At 49.1% G+C, this 25,770-nt stretch overlaps 1 protein-coding gene across 1 annotated transcript; it reads right to left on the bottom strand.

Annotated features, from left to right (window-relative positions):
• Positions 1 to 25,706, bottom strand: Mvp (major vault protein). The gene is given in 16 exon segments (XM_027404586.2): positions 1 to 191; positions 193 to 273; positions 638 to 826; positions 1,287 to 1,413; positions 1,819 to 1,935; positions 2,557 to 2,943; positions 3,929 to 4,126; positions 4,201 to 4,445; positions 5,218 to 5,499; positions 8,357 to 8,593; positions 8,848 to 8,942; positions 10,338 to 10,469; positions 10,582 to 10,705; positions 15,501 to 15,696; positions 15,836 to 15,985; positions 25,623 to 25,706. Coding segments are annotated over 15 exon segments (2,709 nt in total). The 5' UTR covers positions 15,961 to 15,985; positions 25,623 to 25,706; the 3' UTR covers positions 1 to 17.
• Positions 25,707 to 25,770: the final 64 nt, after the last annotated feature.

Raw genomic sequence — 25,770 nt, 5'->3', positions numbered from 1 at the left:
TTAAATTTCCAAAATTATCATTTTATTTTATCCATCATCAGTGCAGTCAGTGTTGACCTAAGGCACAGCGTGGCTGCTTCAAAGAGACTGGAGCTGGGGGGACTGGCAAAGGCCAGCCTTCCCCGGGCTGGGCCAGCCACCTTACTTTTGTGCCGGTGGCTGACCATCAGGCCCCAGCCCCAGCAGCCCAAAGGCTGTGTTGAAGAGGTTGATGGGAGAAGAGCCGTCTGTGATGAGAGTGGACTTCAGGCCCAGGGACTGAAGGAGTTTCACCTGCAGGGTGGGAGTATAAAGTCAGGCAAGAAGACACTTCAGACACGGTCTATCTCAGCCGTCTCCCTAGGGCGCTGGCCTTCAGAGCAGGCCTCCTAATCCGTGTGGTTTTTGCAGAGCCTTCCTGACTTTCTTTGAGGTACTCATGTCTCACCTGTTACTGTCCCCCTAGCAGTGCTAGGTCTACAGGGTCTAGGACAGTGCCTGATTTGGGTGTGGCATTGCACGGCACTCAACCACAGGTCCCAGGGACAGTTCACTCCCAAACCCCTTTCTGCCCTCTTGCATCCCCAATGCATTTGCCTGTTACCTTCTGGGCCCCGAGGCAAACATCCACTCTCCTCCTGTGTCTTTCTGTTCTCACCTGCATCTCTGGCCCAGCCACAGCCAGGTCCCTGATGGTGCCAGGACCCAAAGCCTCTGTCATCTCCTTGAACTTCTTCGCCTCCACGTCAGCTAGCTGCTGTGCCTTGCTCACTTCCAGCTGCAGCTGGGCTCGGGCATAGACCAGTTCCAGCTCTCGTACTTTCTTTACTCGTTCCAGCTCTGCCTCCTGGAAGGGGGAGGCCAGGCTAGCTTGAGGTCTTGTGGCCCAGGAACTGCCCCGCAAGTCACCCAAGCCCAGCAACCCTGAGGGAACTGAGGCAGAAGGGAACCTCAGGTGCAAATCCCAGTTATGTTACTGTTTAGCTAGTGACTCTTAGGAAGGAGTCCCCTAATTCAAGCCTCAGTGTAAACCGGAGGTGACATGTACCTCAAGCATGAAATGAGGTCACGGATGTAAAACACACACAACAAAGGGGGCAATGCTTCAGTGCTCATCTGTGGAATGGCTGTAATAACCCCCTTCTGGGAATGTGCGTCCATTGCTACAGGACAGAGGCCTTGCAGACCGCTGGAGCTCGAGCTGTGCTTTATGTTTGGCTACCTACTCGGTATCCCACTTGGTTTCAGGGTCTTTAATGAACAGGCCTCTTCCAGGCCCCAGCCCTTCAGCAGCAACCCCAACTCACCGTCTCAATGGCTAACGCCTCTGCCTTGAGCTTGGCCTGCAGCACAGAGCCTTCTCCTTCAATCCGTGCGGCCTCTGCACGGGACTCGGCCTCTGCCTTGGCATTTCCAGTGCTTTCCACAGCCATGCTGCAGGGGAAACAGAGTTAGGGGAGGCCTAGAAGAAAAGCCCATGCACCCAGGGGCTTGAGGGGGGGCACCATGACACAGGTATGATGGTCAGAGGACTGATAACTTCTGAGAATCCACTATGTGCGACCCTGGAAACTCAGGTCATCAGGCTTGGCAGCAAATGCCTTTTCCTTGCTGGGCCATAATTTTTAATTTTCTTCCAATACTGGGGATGAAGCCCAGGGCCTTGTACATGACAGGCAAGTGCTCTACCGCTAAGATACATCCCCTTCCCCCTTCCTTGGTCTTGATTTATGCCTGGAAGCATGCTCTGCTTGCCTCTTACCCTACCCCTGCTTGGCCCAGCAGCTTTGCCAAGACCCTCAGACCGGCCAGTCTTCCCACCTACATTTCTTGACCCACCTCATAGCCTCAAGCTCCAAGAGTTCCTTGCGGGCTTTCTCAGCTTCTGACTGGTCCAAGATCTTCTGCCTCTCAAGCCGGCCACGGGCTTCCTGCTCTAGTCTCTGAGCCTCATGCCTGGGTAAGAGCAGGAGCCAGGGCTGAGAAAGGAGCGCCTGGAGTAGAGACTGCCCCTGTCCCTCCCCAAGCACTCAGCATGCACCTGGGCCCAGAACAATGAGCAAGCTGCAAGCAGCCACAGTGTGCCTCTAGGCCTGTGGAAGACACACATGCTTGGTGCCCATGCTTTCCCTGGAGGCCCTCTCCCGTGGGAAGAGAACTGGCTAGGTGCTCTCAGACACCGATGAGCACCGATGACCTCATCGGTGTCTGAGAGCACTTGGGAGCAAGTGGATGGCTGAGAAAGAGGGCACTACACAGCTGCAAGAGAAAGTAAGGGGCTCTCCAGGGAGGAGACCTTAGGGCTGAAAAAGTATACTAGGCAAAGAGGTTCCGAAGGCCCAAGGTGGGACCAAGCTGCAGGTTGGGGACGGGGAGGCCAAACTTGCCTGGAGAGCCTGAAAGGCTCTGAAAAGAGTGGGAAGCCATAGAGCAGGAATATCTCCTGTTTCAATAGCCATGCTGGGTAGAGAATAGACCCTTGGGGACCAGATGGCAGCAAGCAGACCATTTTGAATGCCACCTCATTCAGGTCTTGGCACTAGCTGATAGTTTCCCATGGCCCCCTGCATCACGCACTTGGCTGCTGCCTCCTGGGAGTTGGTGGTAATTTCAATGGCTAGCTGGACACTGCGCTGAAGGGCGTCCCGGGTCCTCTGGTCCACAGGCTCCACTGACTGCACATCCACACTGCTGACCACCAGCCCATTTTGGGGAAAGGTGGCCCGGTCACGAGCCCTGGGCAGAAGTGTGCCATCAGGACCTGTGTCTGCAGATGTCTCAAAGCCAAAAACAGCCATACGAATGATACGAGCTGAGTTCTTATGGAAATCATCAAAGGTGACAGAAGCTACAGCCCCTCGGACTCGGGATGCAATGGCCTTGCATGCATCACCCACGAAGTCAGGCACGGAGAAAAGCTTCGCTGTCTCTTCAGGGTCATTCCGGTTCTTCAGCTCAAAGTGCCTGTAAACAGAGACCCAGGGTGGGGAAGCCGGTTTCCCACAAGAAATGGTACTCCTCTGAGCAGGATTTCAGCACCCATCCTCCTACAATGGAGACTTTAATTTGTACCCAGCAAGCACGTATGTTCCTGTTAAATCCTCAGAGTCCCTAGGATGACGATGCCTATTCTCCCATTTTACAGAAGAGGAAATAAAGGGTTAGAGGTGTTAAATTCAAGGTCACACCATAGGTGGCAAGCCAAAACTTGAATCCAGGGAAGATGGCTCTAGGGCCTGTGCTCATAACTGTCACTAGGCCAGCACCCTATCTGCCCTTGGTCATAGCGCTAGCTCTTGGCCAGATGCTGGTGAACACCATTTCTCCAGGTGACTCCTGGAGGCAGGGCCTTACATAGGAGACCCAGGTTGGCTCTGAGCTCTTTCAGCTAACACTGGCCTTGAATATCTGATACCCCTGCTTCTACCTTCTGAGTGTTGGGATTACAGCCATGTGCTGTTCTGATGGTGTTAATATATGTGTGTGTGTGTGTGTGTGTGTATACATAAACATATATATATATATATATATATATACATATATATGTAATTGTGTGTGTTTGTGTGCAGTGTGTGCAGTGTGTGAGGCATGGCCTTCCTATGGAGTGGTGGTACACCCCTTTAGACCTAGCACTGGAAAAACAGAGGCAGGTGAATCTCTGTGAGTTTGGGGCAGCCTGGTCTACACGTGAGTTCCAGGATAGTCAGGGCTGTAGAGAAACCTTGTCTCAAAACAACAACAACAACAATCAAACAAAAAACAACTTGTAGTGATAAGCAATGGAGGTGTGGCTAAGTAGGGAGGGCACTTTTACTGGGGCCCTGAAGTCCTCACCCTAGAGGGTTAGGCCATACCCTCCCCATATTTTCTAAACTCCTAGCTTCCTTCTGGTCTAGGGCATCAAGACCTGCCTTCTGTCCATCCTTGTCCCCTGGGTCCCCAGTCTTACCAGTTGTAGGCAAGTTGCAGCTGCAGCCTGGCATGGTCTGCAGTTTCAATGGTAATGACATCAGTAAAGAAATCAGGCCCCAGCAGTAAGCAGAGTGCACGGCGAGCATGTGGACGCTTGGGCCGCCCAGCAGAAAGGGACAATACTGTGAACTGCTCCTCAGGATCCAGTGACACTAGCTCAGGGCCAAAGACCACGCTGTAGAGAGAGGCAGAGGTCAGACTCCCTGGGAGCGTCCCTCAGGACCCTGCAGAGGCCTTCTGCTGGCTCACCGGGCTCTCTTGGCTCTGTAGTCATACACCTGAACTGCTGCATTGTGTGGGACACGGTAGCTGACTACCCGGGTCTTGTTCCTTGGAGCCGAGGGTTGAAGGGTCTTGGCTGTGGCCTTCTGGCCTCTGTCTGCCAGGGGGTCATGCCCCAAGTTCAGCAGCTCCTCCACCCCAGGGGGCAGCTCCTTTTCCCATAGGACCTCATCCTGGGTCAGCATGTAGGTGCTTCCAATCACAGCCCGCACCTAGGGAAGGTATTTTCAGAGAGGGTAGGAGGGAGAATGTCAACCCTAGCAGTCCTGAGCAGACCCTGCCTGGAGGTATCCTGATTAAAGGAGGTCTCTGCAGGAAGGCTGTACTCAAGCTTGGTTGCCATATGCTAGGTGTTTTCTCAAGCTATGCCTATGCTTTACTTTCCTTATCTGTATCATGGGCCATCTGTTTGGGGTTATACAATGAGGAGGGTTCACAAGTCTAATTCAAAAACCAGCACTTGGTATGCAGTAAGCACTTGATATTATTTCTAGGATTTTCCTTGATGGAGCTGTGTGGTGAGCATCACAGTCACAGATGTGATCCTTGGAAGCACCTCACATACACTAACACTGTCTTGGACTCTGAATTGTTTCTGCATTAGATTCTCAGGGAAAGAAGTTGGCAATGCAGTCCTCAGTCAAACCAAGGTCAAGGTTTTAGGTGAAGCAGCATAAGGAGGGTCTACTGAGATGTGGGCCACATTCTGGTGACATCTCTATGCTAGGACCACATCTGCAGAATGGCAGAACCCTGTCCTAAAGCCTAGTTCACTCTCATATGGAAACTCTAAAATGCAAAATTTAGACATTTAGCACAAAGATGGCAAATGGAGTATGAAATGGCCTCACATCTGTCAGACAGCCACCCGGCTGCTGCTATGCATGCTGTTGGAGTCTTCCCCTCAAACTGCCTGCTCCCATTAGCATCACCTGCTTGCCCAGAGGAAGCCACTTCTGGTACCTCCCATCCCCCAGCGGGTACCTTCCCGGTCTTGACATCCTGCACATAGATGCCTTCATTTTGGTCCAGAGGGATGGCCTGACGCTCCTCCACCACCTCCACTTTTGCAGATGGAACATACTCCAGGGGTCCACGGATGAGCCAGCGGTCTCCAGCCTGGTGGGAGACCTTCTCCTGGCCTTCGCCCTCCTCCAGGGGCTGCAGTGCCCTCAGCAGCAGACCCTGCTGCTCTGACAGGACATATACATCCTGGATGCCTCTCTCCAGCCTCTCCCCTGGCTGGAGGAAAAAGGACTTCTCTCCCTAGTGAAAAAGAGGATCAGTTAGGACATGGTACCACTCAGGCCTGTCACAGAGCCACCTGCCTCAATATAGTCTTCTGGCTTGCCACCTCTGCATGACCTTGAGCAAGGTCTTCTCTCATCCACATGCTGTGTTGGGCTTGTGTTGAAGATAGAAGCCCATAGCACATCCCCATCATAGCCCCTGTCTTTCTTTCTGGGCAAATGCTGGCAGCTCACCCAGTCAATGGTGGGGACCTAGGTCCTCAGGCTAGGAAGGTAAGAATTACACTAAGCTGGGTGCAGGGCACATGTCTGTGCACATGGGAAACTATAAAAGGATCATCCTGAGTCCAAGGTCAGCCTGAGTAACAAAGTGAGAACCCTGCCACAAAAGCTACAACAAAGAATCCACAAAGAAAATAAAATGGTTACAAAGAAATGGCATATATTTAACCTATTGTTGCTTTTCATTTCTCCCGTGGTTTGTCTTCCTGATATGGTGAAACTTGAGGGTGGGCAAACTCTGGTCATAGGGCCAAATCTGACCTGTCACCTATATTGTTTGTTGGTGGTGTTGATGATATGGGACCTTGCCATGTTGCCCAGACTGGCTTTGGACTTCCGGACTCTTGTATCAGGCTCCCAAGTAGGTGGGACTACAGATACCTACACCCACAGATACATACTTCACTGGGTTTTCCCCCTCCTTTGAGAAGGGCTCTTGTTGGATAGCCCAGGATGGCCTCAAATTCACAGTCATCCTGCCTCAACTTCTTGAGTGCATGCCACATCTGGCTCAGCTTATATTTTAGAAAATATACAGACTTCTCTCTGTGTCTGTAGATACTGGGTTCTAGAACTCTCACCTAAAAACCCCAAATTGGTGCTCAAGTCCCTTTGGATGTAGCCCACACATCCTCCTGTGAGCTTCAAGTCATAAATCATATGTAGAATACTGATAATATATAATACCATGTAAAGACTGTATTAGGAAAATAATAAAAAAATTGACATTTTTTTGTTCAGGTGAAACTTTTCTCAAAATTTTTGATCTGCTGTTGGTTGACTTGTAGATGTGGGTCTTGTGGCTAGAGTGCTGACTGTGTTTGTGTGTGTAGGTATGCACATTTTAGGCAGGTGTATATGTGTGAAGGTATGCGTGTGTGAATGTGTCTGAAGGCCAAAGGTCAACCTTAGATGCCACTCCTCATAAGCCAGTTAATTTTTTTAAATGATGTTTAAATTACTTTTTTAATATTAATAATATTTTGTATGTATGCATGTGTGTGTACACACATATGTATACTTGCATGCCATGGCACACAGGTAGAGGTCAGAATTCAGTTTGCAGGAGTCAGTTTTCCTGGCCTACCAGATGGGTTGTGCGGACTGAGCTTGAACATCATGCTTGGTGGGAACTATTTTTACCCACTGAGCCACCTCAACAGCCTTACATGGTCTTCTGAGACAGGGTCCCTCACTGGACTTGGGGCTCAATGATTAGACTAGGCTGGCTAGGCAGCTAGCCTCACAGATCCTCCTGGCTGTACTGCCCTGATCCTGGGATTATAAATGCATGCCACCATGCCCAGCTTTTTAAAACGTGGGGACTTAGGCATTGAACTCAGGCCCTCCTAGCAAGCAAGTTACCAACTGACCTGCTCCTCAGCTCCGGACTGTGTTTTTATTGTGATATAATTCACAGCTTTACCCACTTAGAGTATACAGTATAATTCATGTCAGTAGATTCAGAATTATTCAACTGTCTCAACTGTGTAAGTCTAGAGTATTTTTATCACCTTGAAAAGAAGCCTGTACCTGCGACTCCTTAAATCCCCACCCACCCCACCAACTAACAGTCCACTTCCCGATCCTTTGGCTTTATATATTTTGTTGGTCTCACGTATATGGAATCATATAGTATCTAGTCTGGCTTCTTTCACTTAGCTGTTGTTTTCAATCTTTGTCTGATGTAGTATAAAGAAATACTTCTTTTAAAATTCCACCACATTAATATGCCACAATTTTTAAAATCCATCCATCAAATGATAGACATTTGGGTTGTTTTTGTTAGGTTGTTTTTGAGACTGAAGGCATGCGCCACCACTGCCCGCCCTTGAGACTGAATCTCACTAAGTAGCTCTGGCTGGCCTGGAACTCACCATGTAGACCAGGCTGGCCTGGGATTCACAAAGATTGGTCTGCCTCTGCCTCCTGAGTACTGGGATTAAGGGCATGTTTTGACTTTTACTACCTCCCCTCATTGTTTTCTTTCTTTTTCTTTTTTAAGACACCATCTCACATATCCAGGGTGGCCCAGAACTCACTATGGGTCTTGAACTCCTGATCCTCTGGCTCTAAACTCCACAAGTGCATCGACACACACCTGGCTTTGCTTCTACATTGTCTCCAAGGTGCTGCCACAGTAGTCTAATTGAGTAACTTCAGTAGAAATCTCATCCACAAAAGCCCTAAACTGTCTGTGTAGTCCCTGCCTTTTCAGAGGCAGCTTGCCAAGCCCTCACAGGAGGCGGGGCGGGGGTGGGGGGCAGCAGGGGAGGGCAGAGGGTGGAGAGGTTGTGAGATGTGTCTTATACAGAAGACAAAGGTTCTGGAACACGGAGGAGCAAATCCCAGGAACTTCAGATGGGCTGGAAGTTCCCAGGAGTGACAGCAACATGTACATAAGGTCTGAGGAAGAAACCCAGGGCCACTAGGGGAACCAAATAGGACAGTGTGAACTAAGTGTACAAAAGCACTGGTGGGGTTTCTAGAATGTATTTTCTGTCTGGAAGAAGTGGAAAGAGAGAGATTAGAAGGCCTGTGTGGCTCAAAGGTCTTGATCCTCACAAGCTCTGGGGAGGAGAGCGGCTTACCTTGACAACACGCTTTTGTCCCAGCTGGTTCTTGCCATCTGGTCCCATTGGGTCAAGGATGACACAGTAATGTCGAGGTCCCAGAGTGGTGATGGGTACCACACCCAGCACCTCCTCGTGGACATCTGGCACATGGGCTTCTGTGTCCTGGACAGTCACTAACCATTCCTCCCCAGTGCGGTGGGCCACTCCTCGAAGGTCCTTGAAGTTCTGCCGAGCCCGGAGGTGCAAGGCTGTCTGCAGGAGAAAACACAAGGTGTTTATGGAGGCCTCCCGCGCACGCACACAGGCACCTTCCCTCTGTTAGCACCTTGGATCTGGGAACAGGCCTCTAACTGACCTCAGTTCTCAGTGACAATGCCTATACCCCTTGATGCCCCAGGGCTGTCCTCTGGAGATGTGACCTCAGGGATGCCACTTCTCCCTTCCTTGCACTTGTCTGCCTCCGAGTACTGCCTAGCCAACTCCTACCCCACACCCAGAGCACAAACCTTTTCTGTAAGAATCACAGCGTCCACCAGATCCAGCACCTCTTCGAACACAGCCGGGAGGTAAGCACCCACGGATCGGACCAGCCACTCCTCACCTGGGTTGTGAGCAGGGAGGAGTCAACACAACTAGCCCCCACCATGGCTTCTGAACATAGCCTAGGTGACAGGACCGAAGAAATGTCAGGGTTGAGCACCTGACAAGGTCTTTGAAGCCAGTTCTTTGAGGCCAGAGAAAAACTCACCTCTATCCCAGAAGAATTTAAACAACAGCAACCTTTTAGAGGCTGGGCGCAGTGGAAATACCTATAATCCCAGCACTCATGAGATTAAGGTGGGAGGATCAGGAGTTTTTGGACAGCCTAGGCTACATAGGAAGATCCATCTCAAAAGGCAAAACCCAAAAAACTACAAAGGCCATTCTAGAATGCCAAGTCACTGCTACAGCTACACCCTGAGATGCTGTCTGTAAGCATTGAGGACTTAATTTTTCATTCTCCTGCAATGGGCAGAAGGGCCTCTACTAAGCCTGTGAATGTCATTTTGTTTATTGGAGCAGCAAGCATGCCCACCAGCAGAGAGGGTTCCAGGACAGCCAGGGCTGTTACACAGAGAAGCCCTGTCTTGGAAAAAAAAAAAACAAAAACCAACTACAATGAATTGGGGAGGATGAAACTATGCCATCATGGTGTGCTTGTGCGATCAACAGTTAGCATGGAAGCAGATGCCCAAGAAGCAGCAGGAAGAGCTCAACAGCTCAAAAGATACCAGAAAAAGCCAGGCATGGTGGTGCACTTATAATCTCAGCACTCAGGAGGCTGAGGCAGAAGGATTGCCATGAGTTTGAAGCCATCCTGGACTACATGATGAATACCAGGTCAGCTGGGGCTACACGAGATACTATCTCAAAAACCTGGGAAACCTCTTGCCTGGTTCAGAGGTTAAGAGCACTTCCTCTTCTGCCAGAGGACCTGGGTTCAATTCCCAACACCCACATGGTGGCTTACAACTGTCCCTAACTCCAGTTTTAGGGGATCTGACACCCTTTTCTGGTCTCCATGGGCACCAGACACAAAAGTGGTACACATACATACATACATACATACATACATACATGCAGACAAAACACTTACACACATAAAAATAGGGTAATGATATATATTTTAAAATCTTTAAATCAACAGTAAGAACAAACAATGAAAGACAGAGACAGGCTGGGTGGTGGCACATGCCTTTAATCCCTGCACTCAGGGGGCAGAGGCAGGTGAATCTCTGTGAGTTCGAGGCCAGCCTGGTCCCCAGAGCGAGTGCAAAGCTACACAGAGAAACCCTATCTCAAAAAACCAAAAAAAAAAAAAAAAAAAAAAAAAAAACCCACAGAGACAGACAGACACCAGGGGAGAACCCTGCCCTGGCTTTACATGATTTCTCTTGATTTCCCTGCAGGGAGCTCTTCCTGCCCACTTCCCGGCAGTACCCCTTGTTGACCTCACCTGTCACCCTCTGTTTGCCATCCCTGTCAAAGCACTCCTTTCGGGCCCTTAGCCGCAGTGCCTGGTTCTGTCTGATGACTGTGGCCTGAATGATCTCCACGACCTCCACTTCCTTCTGGGGTATGTAGGTGCCTGGGGAAGGGGGGGGGGAAGCCAATGGTGACAGTCAAAGATGTCAGGGTTATGGTAGGAAGGCAGGAAGCCCTGGCCCAGACAAAGACCAAGAGATGGAGATGTAACTCACCAGGTCCCTCAAACAGCCACTCATCCCCTGCCATGATCGTGTCTCCATTCTCATCCTTAAAGTCTAGCAAGGCCTTGAGATGCAGGGCAGTGTTGGGAAGAACCACCTGCAGCGGGGTGATGTCCTACAGGGAAAGAGGGCCATGGAGCGCTCAAGCTGTGACCCCAGGGTTCAACCCTGACACTCTGGAGATCAGAGCCCACAGCCTCAATCTTTGGGGGGTCTGCACTGCTGTGGATCAAATCAGGGCCTTGAGAATGCTGAACAAGCGTTCAGTCACTGAGCCACACATCCAGTCCTGCGGGGCCCATCTTTGTGCATCTCCATCAAAACCATAGTGGAATACGCAAGATAGGAGTGGGCCCAAGGCCACCTGAGCTGAAGAACTAATGAGGATGTCATCAGTGATGAGCTAAGAACACTGTCCTCTATCAGAAAAGAGTGAGGAGAAGAACTAGTGGGAGCTTAGGAGAGACACCAAGGAGACTGAATAATGACAATTGCAGGACCTTATGCTCTAGAACGGCAGTTCTCACTCAACCTGTGGGTTGTGATCCCATGGGGCCACATATCAGATATTATCATTACAATTCATAACAGTAGCAAAATGACAGTTATGAAGTAGCAATGAAATAATTTTATGGCTGGGGTCACCACAGCATGAGGAACTGTATTAAAGGGTCGCAGCATCAGGAAGGTTGAGAACCACTGCTCTAGAAAGAATTTGAAGGTACAAACATAAAGCTGGGCATAAAGTGGCACACACCTATAATCACAGCACCTGAGAAATGCCAACAAGAGAAGCAGAAGCACACAACCATCCTCAATTACACAGCAAGTTCTAGGTCAGCCTGGACTACATGGGACCCTGGCTCAAAAAACAGAAAGAAGGAAAGTAGGATTACATAAGTGCCATCCAACGCAGGTTTTAATCTTGTGGCTTTGCTTTCAGGGTTGCCTCATGTTCACAGGATTCCTTCCAGCAGGAAGGGGAGGCCTTACAAAAACTGACCAACCTTAAAGTTTGTAGAAATGGCTGGGCATTGGTGGCGCACACCTTTAATCCCAGCCCTCGGGAGGCAGAGGCAGGCGGATCTCTGTGAGTTCGAGGCCAGCCTGGTCTCCAGAGAGAGTGCCAGGATAGGCTCCAAAGCTACACAGAGAAACCCTGTCTCGAAAAACAAAAACAAACAAACAAACAAAAAATTGGTAGAAATGTCTTTATAAATACAACTTGATTTGGTCTTTGAAAAAATTTTCTAAAAGGGGCAGGAAAAAAAGAGGTTCAGACACATTGGGCATGGGGCAAGCCTACATAACTGTTACGGAATGAAGATATGAGACCAAGTTAAGGCCCATGTTTCCTAGGATGGACTGGCCTGGGCTGCAGAAGGTGGGCAGTCACTTTACCCCTTGGCCTCACACTGGGCTGGAGAAAACCAGACTCCTTATCAGCTTCTGTCTAGCCTAGGCTGTCTTCAAAATCACGATCTTCCTGCTTCTGCTCTCCAAGGCACATGCCTGCACACCTCACGTTTCATCACAAAGCTGTGGCGTCTCCCTGACATGTTCCCCTTTTAAACTATGAGGATGACAGTAACCCCTTCCTAACGGTCCACTGGCTGCCCCCACTGTTTCTTTCCAGGTTGTCCCCTGTGCCCCTCAGGTGTCTAGTTTAGACACTGGTTACCCGGTGATATCCTAATCAATACTGACAGTATGGAAGAAGAGAGATAGGGGGTGGGAAGTGTTGGGTTCAGGTGTCTAAAGGGGGGCTGTTCTAGAAGAGCACTCCCAGCTGCAGCCAGGAGTCCTACATGTCAGCCCTGAGTAGTTAAGGGCACAGGAATAGGAAGGTGCACAGCAGACTCAGGACAGAATGTGAAAGCAGCGGAGACAGGGACACAGTGGATACAAGGCTGGCCTAGAACTCCTGCCTCAGCCTCCCAAACGCTGGGATGACAGGCAGGTACCACCACGCCTGGCTTGTCTTAGGCCTTTGCCGAAGGAAGTTCAGTGGAGGTGGGGTGTGGGGCTAGAGGGGTTTGTGAAGGAGTAACTTGGAGATATCAAGGTTGCTAAGAAAGAGGACAGGAAAGAGAAAGCCATAGATAGCTAGAAAACAGATTTACAGGACCACTAGGAAAGCCTACAAAGAACGAATGTGCACACCCTCCACCTGGCAAGTCTCATTAGTTTCTAAAAATCCGGGGGAGGCCAGGTACTGTGGCACATCCCTTTAATCCCAACACTTGGGAGCCAGAGGCCCATGGATCTTTGCCTTCTGACCAGCCAGGACAACTGTCTCAAAATAAAAGAAAAATCTGGGGGAGCCGGAAAGGTGGCTCAGTGTATAACGGCACTAGCGGCTAAGCCTGACTACCCAAGTCTGATCCCCAGGACCCGAATGGTAGGAGGAGAGAACTGACTCTTGCAAGTTATTCCCTGATCTGTACATATAAGCTATCTGCTAATTAACTAACTAACTCTCTCTCTCTCTCTCACACACACACCATTGTCACCATCATCGTCATCATCATCATCATCATCAAATATTCTGTTTTTAAAAAAACACCTGGAGGGGGGCTGGAGAGATGGCTTAGAGGTTAAGAGCACTGACTGCTCTTCCAGAGGTCCTGAGTTCAATTCCCAGCAACCACATGGTGGCTCACAACCATCCAATAAGATCTGGTGCCCTCTTCAGGCCTGCAGACATACATGGAGGCAGAATGTCGTATGCATAAATAAATAAATAAATAAATAAATAAATAAATCTTTAAAAAAAAATACCTGGAGTTGGATGTGGTGCTATAGACTGGTAATCCTAGTACTTGGGAACCTGCAGCATGAGAATTGCCACAAGTTCAAGGCCAGTATGGTCTACATAAAGAGTTCTAAGCAATCCAGGGTTACATGGTAAGGTAAGACCCTGTCTCAAAAACAAAGCAAAACCAAGAACAAACTAACAAAAAAAAAAAAAAAAAAAAAAAATAAAAAAGAAAAAACCCACATGAAGAAAGACTCAATGAGGAGGGAGGCACGTGTGAAGGGGAGGAAATACAGACTGTGATTGACATGTAAAAGAAGCTTGTTTCTAGTTTAAATTTAAAAAAATAAAAAGTGGAAAGAAGGCCAAGCTGCTGTCATGGTCATGGCTCAGGAGGAGCCTGGCTCAGAAAATGTCTCTCATGCCATCAGCAAAGGCTGCCAGCCTCAGAGAAGGTGGCAGGCACCATGGGCAGGCCCTTCTCTGAGATACCCCACCCTCCTGGTCTGAGTGTGAGAGGATGAACCATCTCTGGAGTCTGAAGGGAGAGAGGTGAGAGTGAGGCAGGGATGGCAAGCTTTGCTCCTCAGGCTCTACAGCTTCAAAACTCCATACGCATTTCTTCAAGCACGCCTCACCCAGGCGGGACTCTGCTAGCTGGAGCTAAGACAAGGGTATAGATTTATTTGCTAGTGCCGAGTGTCAGTGGTGCACGCCTTTAATCCCAGCACTCGGGAGGCAGAGGCAGGTGGATCTCTGTGAGTTCGGGGCCAGTCTGGTCTACAGAGTGAATTCCAGGACAGCCTCCAAAGCTATACAGGGAAACCCTGTCTCAAAAAGAAAAAACAACAACAAAAAAGATTTGTTTGCTTGTTTTTTTTGTTTTGTTTTTTGTTTTTCCTAGACAAGGTCTCACCATGTAGCTCTGGAACTCGATCTGTAGACCAGGCTGGTCTTGAACTCACAGAGATCCACCTGCCTCTGTCTCTGAGTGCTGGGGTTAAAGGTGTGTGCCATCATCTCCGAGCTTCACTCAGATTCTTTACTGATTGTCGTCTTAATCATTCCTCATTATTTTTAGTTTCATTAGACTTTTTTATTTATTTCTCTGTGTTTCTGAGTGTGCATGTGTGTGTGTGTGGGGGGTGCGAGTGAACCTGGGTGCATGCTCCTGTGTAAGTATGTGAGTGTGTGTGCACACATGTGTTGGTGTGCATGAATCACCATGCAAGTCTGGAAGCCTGAGGATAACTGCCAGGAGTCGGTTCTCTTCCCACCACGGGGTTGAGGGATGAATGAATCTCAGGTTGACAGGAATGTGCGGCAAACGCTTTCACCTGCTGCGCCGTCTCACTGACCCCTTATTATTTCTCTATATCGTGCTTTTTCCCCAGCTGTGTGCATCTCTGTGCTCTCCCGGAGTCATGCTATTAGGCATTCAAGAGCAAAGAGCGCTGATTAGGGCTTGTGGATATAGAGCACTTGCCTAGCATATACAATACCCTGAGTTCTATCCTTAGCACTGGGAAAAAAAGGGAACATTTAAAAGTGAGCTGGCTAGATGGCTCAGTAGTGAAGGCACTTGCTGCCAAGCCTGATGACCTGAGTTCAACCCTAGGACCCACATGAGGGAAGGAAAGACCGACTCCGGCAATTTGTCCTCTGATCTCCACATGCAATCGGCAGCATGCATGCACACCCCAAGTAATAAGTAAATAAATGTAATGCTAACATAAAAGGTCCTGGTCTGTAGGGAAAGTCAGCTTAAAGGTACAAAATAGCAAGCAGGTAAGAGTAGAAAAAAGAAATTTCATTAGCTTCCCTTGCTCCCTTGCTTGGGAGCTCGGGCCTGAGGGCAACAGATGAGGGTCTGGCTGTGATGGTGGTCCATGCACCACTGAACAGGCAGACACAGGCATCTAGGCATGGATCTTGTGACACAGGGACAAGTCTGTCTGAGGTGTGTGTGGAGAGTAGGGTAGTTGGAGTGAAGGGGCAGTGAGTCAGCTTTGCCCCTGGTGAGAATCTGTAAATATCCCTCCTCCTTAGCCCTTCCCTCAGGCCCGTTGTTTTCCCAGTGGAAAGCAGTGAGGAACCCTAGGAGTAGGGGCAGAGCAGGCAGAGTTTGGCTCAAGGGAGGAAAGCCAGGTACCTTTTCCAGCACTTCCCCTGGGTACAGGGGGAAGGGGTCCTGGGCCAGTCGGATCTCCTGGTCAGCATGTCGAAGCCGAACTTGCCCTGTGGTGTCAAATAACACCAGGCTCTGGGCATCCCGGGATACAGGGTTGGCCACTATGCAGTAGTGGCGTGGGGGAACTGTCACCATGCGCACTGGGGCAAATAGAACCCTGTTGTAATGTAAGAAGGAGTGTGAGGACCCAGGACGCTGTTCCAAAGGAGGCAGTAAGAGCAAGAGAAACCTCCCAGCCACCTAGGCAAGGGTCACTCCTGCAAGCCAGGCTCTCAGCGGGGCAGCTCTGTACCAACCTCTCATTGTCCTGCCGGATGTATGTCTTTGGCCCAACCTCCACACGGGACACATTGCTGTTTTGGTCCAGCACATGGATGTAGTGGTATGGAGGGATACGGATGATGGCCTCTTCAGTTGCCATGGTAAATCCCAAACCCCGGGCAAACCTGATTGCAGCATAGAGAAGACAAAAGATAAACACAGGGCATTTGGGACAAGGCAGGGCAGTTCAAAGATGGCCTCCCCTTTCCAGATCCCCCAGTTATCCCCTTCTTCATTCTACCCCCACTCCCTCCTCTTCTGCTTTTTAAAAAGTAAAATATTTTATTTCATGTCATGTGTATTTGCTTGCATGGGTTTATGTGCACTGTGTGCTTGCATGCAGGAGCCCCCAGAGGCCAGATCCCTGGAACTAGAGTTAGTGGTGGCTGGGAGTCATTACATGGGTTCTAAGAACTGAATCTGGGTCCTCTACCAACTGCTGAGCCACTTCTCTAGGTCCTCTTCTTTTTTTCTAATTGATAGATTGATGTAGATACAAAAATATATAGATATGATTTATTTCATGAGTATGAATGTTTTGCCTGAATGCATGTATGTGTACCTGGTGCCCTACAGGGATCAGAAGACAGTCTCAGATACCCTGGAGTTGGAGTTAAAGGTAACTATGAGCCACCCACTGTGGCTGCTGAGACTCAAACTTGGGTCCCCTGCAAGCACTCTTAACCTCTGAGCTATCTCTCAGAGCTCCTCCTCCTCCTCCTCCTCCTCCTCCTCCTCCTCCTCCTCCTCCTCCACCACCACCCTCTTCCTGCTGGTCCCCACTCCTGAGTGGGCTGGCCTCTATAGCCTAGGCTGACTCTGAGCTCACCGTCTTCCTGTCTCAGTCTCTCGGAATGAATGGCAGGCTCTGCCATTCCTGCTTCTCCTTTTCTCATCCCCACCCGACTCACCTCTGCTTGCTTCAGTTACCCACAGAAGCCACCTTACCCTCACTCCAGTCCACTCCCTCCACACACTCACTACCTATGGATCAAAGGTTCCCAGTTCCTAAGGTGCAGCAGGCAGCCAGGCCAAGCTGAGCGAGCAGATCACTCTGGGACACAACCATGCAGTCTTGCCCTGCACACACCAGGGAGCCATGACTCTGTGAAGCTTGCTGGCTTCTGCAGAGTCAAGCAACCTTTTGCTCCGTGACTCACAAAGGCCTGGCTGTATTCAGATGTCTATCTGCACCTCGCCCGCTTCCTGTGCTCTAAGCAGTTCTGAGGTGAACCTTTCAGAAGTGGGCCCCCAACACAGAAAAGACCCAAGTGACGCTCCCATTGAGCCAGATGGGTTCATAATGCAGCAAAGCACTCTAGTCTCACCCTTTTGGTCTCTGGTCTGTGGGTGCTCCCAGCTCCTGCCATCACATGGAGGAGAGGAGGAGAGGAAAAGAGGGCAAATGGTGGGAGTTGGTATCTACCCACTCCATCATATTTACCTCTGAATCCCGGGTGGTTTCATTCAGTGCTTGGCTTAATTGTGAATGTCACACCCTGTCACTGCCCATCCTTATATCCCGTACCCCTTGGACTTTGGACAAGTCTGTTTGAGTCAGAAAAAGGCAATTAAGTTTACTAGGCAATACAGAGCCTTGACCCAGAAACTATATACCTGACCTTTTTCTCCTTCCTTCCTTCCTTCCTTCCTTCCTTCCTTCCTCCCTTCCTTCCTCCCTTCCTTCCTTCTTCCCTTCCTTCCTTCCTTCCTTCCTTCCTTCCTTCCTTCCTTCCTTCTGAAAACCCAGTGTGGTGTGTGCGTGCGTGCGTGCGTGCGTGTGTGTGTGTGTGTGTGTGTGTGTGTGTGTGTGTGCCTGCAGAGAACCCAAGAAATCTGTGGGTTTCCTGGAGCTAGAGACACAGGCAGTTATGGGCTGCTTATTGTTGGTGCTGGGAACAAAGTCCTGTCCCCTGCAAGAACAGCAACTTTTCTGAACTGCTGAGTCATCTTTCCAGCACCTGGAAATGTTCTGTCTTCTGTCTCTGGACTAGCCATTTGTGCTTCTACTGAACATCTGGAATGTGGTTAGTGTGCCTGAGAAAATAAAGTGTTTCTTTTTTTTTTTTTTCATTCATTTTGATAATGAATCTTGTTATTTAGCCCAGACTGGTTTTAAATTCTCCATCTTCTGGCTTCTGCCTCCTGAGGGCTGGAGTTACAAGTGTGCTCCACCGTGCTTGGGCAAAGCATTTCCGACTTTGCAGTGTTGAGAATGTAACCTATGGCTTCCTTGCACAAGCTGGGCCAAGTGCTCTACCACTGAACTAACCTACATCCTGTCCTGGTTAGTTTTTTGTCAACTTAACTTAAGCTGGTGTCAAATGGAAAGAATGCAATTGAGAATATTACTCCATCAAATTGCCTGTAGGCAGGCCTGTGGGGCTTTTTCTTGGTTGCTAAGTGGTAGAGGAGGGCCCAAACCACTGGGGACAGTACTGCCTCTGGCAGGTGGCCCTGGGCTAAGCCAGTAAAGAGCACTCCTTCATGGCCCCTGCTTCAGGTTCTTCCTTCAGTTCCTGCCCAGCCTCCTCAGATGATGGAATCTAACCTATAAGATTTAATAAACCCTTTCCTCCCCGTTATCTTTCCTCATCACATTTTATCACAGCAACAGAAAGCAAACTAAAACACATTCCCGGGAAATTTTTTTATTTTGATTTGAGGGGCTAGCAGTGTGGCTTACCAGTAGAGCACTAGGCCCTAGGTTCAGTCCCCAACATGGGGGGAAATTTTTAAATTTTAATTTAAATTGGCCATTGTGGCTGATTGATGCCATTTGGATACTATAGCTCTAAGTAGCTGTGACTCAGATAGAGGCTATGAGTCATTCAGGGTCACACAAGAAGTGGTGTTATCGGGATTAGGGCCCTGAAGCAATGTCTGATTCTTTTTTTAAAAAATTTATTATTGTTGTTACTATTTTCAATTGTTCTAACACAGAATTGAGGGCTGCATTTCACAAATGCTAGACAAACTCTCTTTCTAGCACTGAGCTACTTCCCCGGCTGGTCTTTTCTTTCTGCAAAGGCAGTTAGAAACACTGGCAACATCGTTAGGGACCTGGATTCAGAAGGCTTGGGTTGAACCAGGGATGTAGCTCAGTTGGTAGAATGGTTGCCTATCATACCTGAAGCCCTGGGTTCAAGTGGCAGCGCCACACAGACTGGCATGGTGGCTTCCATCTGCAATCCTAGCACTCAGAGGCAGAGGAGGATCAGAAGTCCAAAGTAACCTTTAGTTACACAGCCAGTTTGGGGGCAGCCTAGTTACATGAGATCCTATCTCGAGACAGAAAGACCGGAGGTTTTTGTTTGTTGTTTGGGGTGTGTATACAGGAACATGTGGAGGCTACAGATCAACCCTGGGTGTTACCTCCAGGTGACATCTACCTTTAAAAAAAATTTGTTAAATTAAGCTTTATTTAGTGGGTATGTGTGCCATAGTGTGCCTGTGGAAGTCATAGGACAACTTATAGAAGTTAAATTGGTTCCTTCCTTCCACTCTGTGGGTCAAACTCAGTTTGTCAAGGTTAGCAGGATGCACCTTTGCCTCATCTCTCCTGTCCCACCTTGGGTTTTTTGAGACAAAACAAAACAAAAAACAAAACACCTCTCAGTAGGACCCACAGTGTGCCAATTCCAGCAGGCCTATCAGCCAGCAAGCTCTAGGGATTTATCTGTCTTCACATCCGGAGTCAGACTACAGTCATAGTGTTTAGCTTTTACTTAGGTGCTGGGGACTGAACTCAAGTTCTCTCACTTGAATGACAATCACTTTAAGCTGAGCCATTTCACTGGCCCAAGGTTATAATTTCCATGCATTTCTGCTAAGCTTCCCACACGAGAGGGATGCAATGTTGTTTGTGATGATTAATGCTGCCAACTTGGTTGCCAGCATCTAGAATCACCTAGCAGACAATGCCCAGAGCATGTCTGTGACGGATTTTTCTAGACAAGGCTAACTGATGTGGGAAGACCAAGCCCAACTACCACTCCATGGGCTTGGGGCTCACACTGGATCAAAAGAGAAAGCAAGCAGTGGCATCCAGTTGTTTCCTGATAGCCAGTGGGTACAGTGTGACCGCTGTCTCAGGGTTCTGCGGCCATGCCATCAGGCACGATGACTGCAACCTCGAATGGCAAAAAATTCAAGTCCTTCCTAAAGGTGCTCTTGTGGGGATTTTGTCCTTGCAACACAAACAGTAACTAACTCACTGCCTCTTGCTTTAACATTGCAGCCATGCTGGGATTTGACCTAGTCTTTCCCTGGGCTCCCTTTTGCAGGAGGCTAAGTTCCCTGATTGTCAGGAGGGCAGCTTTTCCAGGCTCAGAGCTCGTCTTCTGACTTCCAGGCTGTTTCTACTTAACCTTCTGCCCTGAGCCCTCCTCACTACTGCTCCTCTGGCTTATCTTTGCCTCTATTCTAGCTGCTCCAGGATATGAAATGGGGCCCCTTTTTAGGAAAGCATTTAAGACTCTGTAAGGTTGGGGCCACCTAACCTGTGAATCCAACTCTTCTTTTTTTTTTTTTTTTTTGTTCTCTGTGTAGCCCTGGCTGTCCTGCCCTCAACTGTGCCTCTTGAGTGCTGAGATCAAAGGTATTTGACAGTTTGCCACCACCACCCGGCTCCTCTTTTTTGTAGGGTGACCTTAGACAAGTCCTTTTTTCTTCTATCTGCCTCCTCAATTACAAAATTGGAATGACTAGCAGTCTTTTCCCAGCACTGTGATGACATGTTTGTACAGAAAGCACCCAGAGCCAAGCCTGGCTTTTCACCAGCACTGTGTTTACTACTGAGAATAGATACAGCTCAAGTCCCAATTTTCCTAACCCAGTGAGGGACGGGTGTGGTCAGGCCTTCTTCCCCAGCTGGCATTAGGGTTTAACCCTCAATTGTCTGTTGGTGAGGAAGAAGGTAAGTCTTATAGCAGCCTAGCCCAGCACTAGGGCACAGCAATGCAGTGGCTCCCACAGTTAGAGCATCTCTCCAGGGGCTCCTTTCCAGTTTCATTGCAAAGGAGAAGCATGGCCAGGAAACCAGATGGGACAAGAGGAAGGGCCTGGGATGCCAGCAGGGTTTGGAAGCCCTACCCGGAAGAAGGGTGTTATAGAAAGTCCTCTGAGGTGGGAGTAGGTTCCAGGCAAAGTCTCTATTGGCTCCTCATTGTACAGTGCTCCACTCCCCAAGACTGAGGCCTCTCTACCATCTGTCACCCCAGCTGGGAACAGTCAGGGGGCCTAGAGCCTCTCCCAGCTCAGTGACTCAGCAAGAGCCTTCCTCAAAGCTAATCAGGCTGGGTTCCGGCTTTGTTCTGAGGCCAAGCCCCTGCTTCAGCGCAAGGATTCCATTTCACTTCCCTGTCCACTCTCTGTCATGCCCCACAGCTGAGCCTTCAACTATGACCACCAGTCAATTCCTTTGGAGCCCTCATGGCCCTGATGCCCCCAACACTGTATTTGTGATAAGTCTCAGATTCTAGTGGCTTACTAGATGATATATTCAGTTCCAGCTTTTTATTTCTGTTAAGTCAAGGCCTTCAAAAGGCAGTGGTATGCTGGGTGTGGTGGCTCTTGCCTTTAATCTCAATATTTGGGAGTCAGAGGTGGGAAGATCTCTGTGAAATGGAGGCCAGCCTGGTCTACATAGTGAGTTGCAGGCAACCAGGGCTACATAATGAACAAATAAACAAAATAAACAAATACTAAGCCAGTGGTAAAGGACCCCTGGATGTGTCCCTGTGTGGGTATGTGCGTAAGTCCTCTGTAGGAGCAGGACCTCTTAGCTGCTGAGCCATCTCCCTTGGAGATTCATTTTTTGTTTATTTGTTTTTTGAGACAGGGTTTCTCTGTGTTGTCCTGGAACTAGCTATCTAGAACAGGCTGGCCTCCAACTCACATCAAACTCACAAAGATCTACCTGCCTCTGCCTCCCGAGTGCTGGAATTAAAAGTCATGCACCACCACTTCCTGGCTTTTCCCTGGAAATTCCTAAAGCCCTGTAAATCTGGGGATTTGGATTTTTTGGTATCAGGTAGAGTCTGAGCACCAATATTTTTTAAAGTTCTCACAATGTGTCAAAGACTTCGAGGTGAAGGTGGCACTGCTAATTCAGGCTAGCCTGGGTTACACAGAGATGTCAGGGTATGGGGGAAGCTGGGTCTAGGGGTTCATACCTAGAATCCCAGCATTTAGGAAGTAGGAAGGGACAGCAGTTTGAAGGACTGAGCTAAATAGCAAGTTTCCAGTTAGATGAGGGAATAGCCTGAGACTTTATCTCAAAACCTCAACAGAACCATGTGTGATGGTGTACACCTTTAATTCCAGAGCTTGGGAGGCTCAGGTAGGTGGACCTCTGAATTTGAGGCCAGCCTGGTCTACAGAGAAAGTTTTGGGGCAGCAGGGCTACACAGGGAAACCCTGTCTCTAAGAACCATAACAAAACCTCAACAGCAGGAAATGTCAGTCTGTCAGGGTTCTATCATCTCAACCTTGGCTCTGAACCACTGCTAGCAATGGAGCTTCCTCTGCAGGACTGAAAAAGTGGCAAGATGACAGTCCTGGAGCTACAGGGCTAGGGAGAACAACCCATCTTTTTGTTTGCTTGTTTCTCGAGACAGGGTTTCTCTGTGTATAGCCCTGCCTGTCCTGGAACTCACTCTGTAGACCAGATCCACTGCCTCTGCCTCCCAAGGCGTGTGCCACCACAGCCTGGTGGGAGGATCCCTCCTAAGCACACCAATCTCAACAAATCCTTTCTCTGGGGGTGGGGGGGTGGGGGGTATCTGATCCAGGGTAGCACCAAATTGACTGTGAGGCCCAGTGATAATGACCCTGAATCTAATCTGCCTTCGGGAGAATGACACCACAACTCAGCCACAAGCCATTCCAGCCTTATCCAGACCGTGATAGCATTCCAGTTTGAATAGCCTCTCTCTTGCCGCTAACAGTTCAAACTGCCCAGTTCACTTTCCTGCCTTGTCTGGTAAGAACCCTTCTCAGGGTTATTCCCAAAATCAGTCTGTGCCCCCGGAGCCTCTTCATTTTTCTCTTCGCTTTCCCTCCCCTGCCTAGCTTCAAGTAGTTCCCTTTGCTCCTAGCTCTGCCCTATGGGTCCAGGCAGGACACACAGTGAAGGTGAAAGTGGTGACCCAGCCCAGCCACAGATCATCACTCAATTTGGGTTTGAGGAAAGGTGCGTGAGTGTTCGGTATAAAAAGGGACTCTCCCTCACTGACCTCACCTTCCACCATGTTAGTTATGGGACTTGAACTCAGATCACCAGTGAGGCTTGGTGGCAATCTCACCAGCCCGTCTTAAGGAAAATCTTAACCAACCTATGCCTGGAGCATAGGCATGTAGGCTAGAGAAGGCAAGAGACCCCGGAAGAAGAAAGAAAATTTTAACCTGAACTGTGGCCCAGTTAGGCTATTTTGTGGTAGGGGGGTGGCCTCACCGTGTTGTGCCAAGTGGCTCTGCCAGCACAGAACTCTGCCCCCAAGATGTTACAAGTGAATGCTAATCAGCAAATGTGAGGAGTGTGTAGACCAGAAGTAGGCTTGGAACCTCTGATCTAGAGCCAAGTTTTCTCTCCTGGACAAGACTTGCCTGGGACTTTTTCCTTTTTTTTTTTTAACTTTTGTCTGTGTATACATGTGTGTAGGTATCCATGGAAACCAGAAGAGGGCATCAGAGCCCAAAGAGATGAAGCAGCTGGGAGCCACCCAATGTGGGTAGTGGCAACCCAACTGTGAGTAGCAAGCCCTCTAAGTCGCAGGGGCAACTCTCCAAACCCCACTTTGTTTTTTAAGAGAAGCCTTATTTTGCTGTGTAGGCTGGCCTTGAACTCTGGGGATAAAACAATCCTCATGCCTTTATTTCCCAAGTAGATGAGACTAGAGGCTCATGCTCCCATGCCTGGCTTCTGGCTGACATTTAATCCTATCAACGCTGTCTACCAGGCCTTACTCAGGATCTGTAGGATCAAAGTTTCCAGGAAAATTCTGGAACTTGTATCTAAGGCATAATTGCCAACTCCTACTTGGAACAACCCGCCCCATCACATTTTAAATGCCTTTGATTGAAACATTCTAGCCTAAGATGTCAAGGTCTAGCTCAGTCATTTTGCTCTTGAAGGTTGACCAGGCTTCCCTTGGGTCACCATTACTGGAGGCAGTATGGCTTGTGAGGCCATGGGTCATAGAGGATATGGGTGAGGTTGTTGTTGTCCAGGAAATGGCACCAATAGACATTCAAAGGGGAACATTCCCATAACCTGAGCTAGTGACCAACCTCTGCTACACGAGGAGCTGGAGTTTGGCACACACCACAGGAGACCTGAATACCCAGCACCCAGGCACTCAAGGTGGTAGGTGCCTTGCCCAACTGCCCCACCTCAGGGCAGGGTAGATACTCAATGTGCCAAAGGTATAAGTAGATAGTTTCCTGGAGAGTCATCCAGTATTCCTGTGATGGTCATCTTCTCTTCCCTGTCCCAAGGGTCCTCAGGTAGGAAGCAGAGAACATTAGGAACAGCTGCCCTAACCACCATCTCCTGCCAGAATTGGGCTCCAGTCACAGATCCCAAGTCTCCAGTATCTCAGGCTGATTGTCCAATTGAGCTTACTATCATTTACGTCCTCTTCCCCCAAAGACACACGTTCTCCCTAAACTCTGCACCTTTTGGAAATCAAGCTACCCTTATGATCATCCTGTTAGCCAGCGCTCAGTGCTGAAGCCCACAGCTCCCACAGCCCTGTACAAGGCAGCAGAGCCCCCACAACTGAGAGAGACCAGGGTCAAGTCACATGCTAATCATTCAAGAAGAGAAAGCAGAGCCCAGGTCCTTGGGGGAATGAGGATAGGGAAGTAAGACAAAAGATGGAGCCTGCATGGAAGCTGTAACTTTGTCTAACTGGCTTAGTTATTTGAGACAGGACCTTACACTGTAGCTCAGGCTGTGGTGGCACTATGTAACTCAGGCTGGCCTCAAACCTCTGAAATCCTCTTGCCTCAGCTGCCCAAGTGCTGGGATTAGAGGTGTGAACTGTGTCTGGCAAGGTTCCCCTGGGCTTTTTTTTTTTTTAAGAAAAAAAGTGTGTTAGGGGCCAAAAACAGGGTCTTGGGTATGCAGTTATGCTGTGAAACTGAGTTACACCCCAACCATCAGTTTGCAGAGTCTCTGCCTAACATGCATGAAACCCTAGGTTGGAACCCCAGCACTGAATAAAACTAATAGCGGTGGCAGGCAGCTACATCAGCATTCATTCAGCAGGTGGAGGCAAGAGGATCTGACACTTAAGGTCATCCTGGGCTATGTAGAGAGTTCAAGACCACTTAGGAAACACAAGACCCTTTCTCATAAAAACAAAAGCCAAATAAACAAACCAGAAAAAAAAAAAAAAAAAAAGAAGAAGACAGGGTCTAACTATGTGTCTAAGCTGGCTTGGAGCTCCGGGCTCAAGGCACCCTTCTGCTTCAGCCTTCTGAGTGGGTAGTTATTAAGTGTGTGTAACTTAATAACTTAAGGGCCTGACCAAAGCACCCCCTTACCCCCAATCTTCTGTGAGATCCCGATGTCAGGGAGGCTTTAGGTTTTGGGAGTGAGGGTATCGGCAGGGTATTTCAAAACCCAGAAAACTTTTAGAAAGTGAAACCTCTCAAGGCAGAGCTGCCAACGCCCTCCTTCCTGCCCTTTGTGACTAAGGTGTAACTGCCCCAGAAAAAAGGCAGCACTAGAGAGCCAGTGGGACAGACACCTACTCATGGGCTGGAGTCTGGGGGTCCTGCCAGGGTCTCGATCCCGTACTCACATTTAGCAGCGGTGTAGCTGGTTGCTGCAGGCCTTGAGTCAGGAATTTCCCTACCCACACTGGGGATGACTTCCCCATAGGGCTGGACAGGCAGGGGC

This window comes from Cricetulus griseus, chromosome 3 (genome assembly GCF_003668045.3).
Source record: "Cricetulus griseus strain 17A/GY chromosome 3, alternate assembly CriGri-PICRH-1.0, whole genome shotgun sequence".
In the NCBI taxonomy this organism is placed as follows: domain Eukaryota; kingdom Metazoa; phylum Chordata; class Mammalia; order Rodentia; family Cricetidae; genus Cricetulus; species Cricetulus griseus.
The sequence above is the reverse complement of the archived record's forward strand: the minus strand, read 5'-3'. Positions and strand labels throughout refer to the sequence as shown.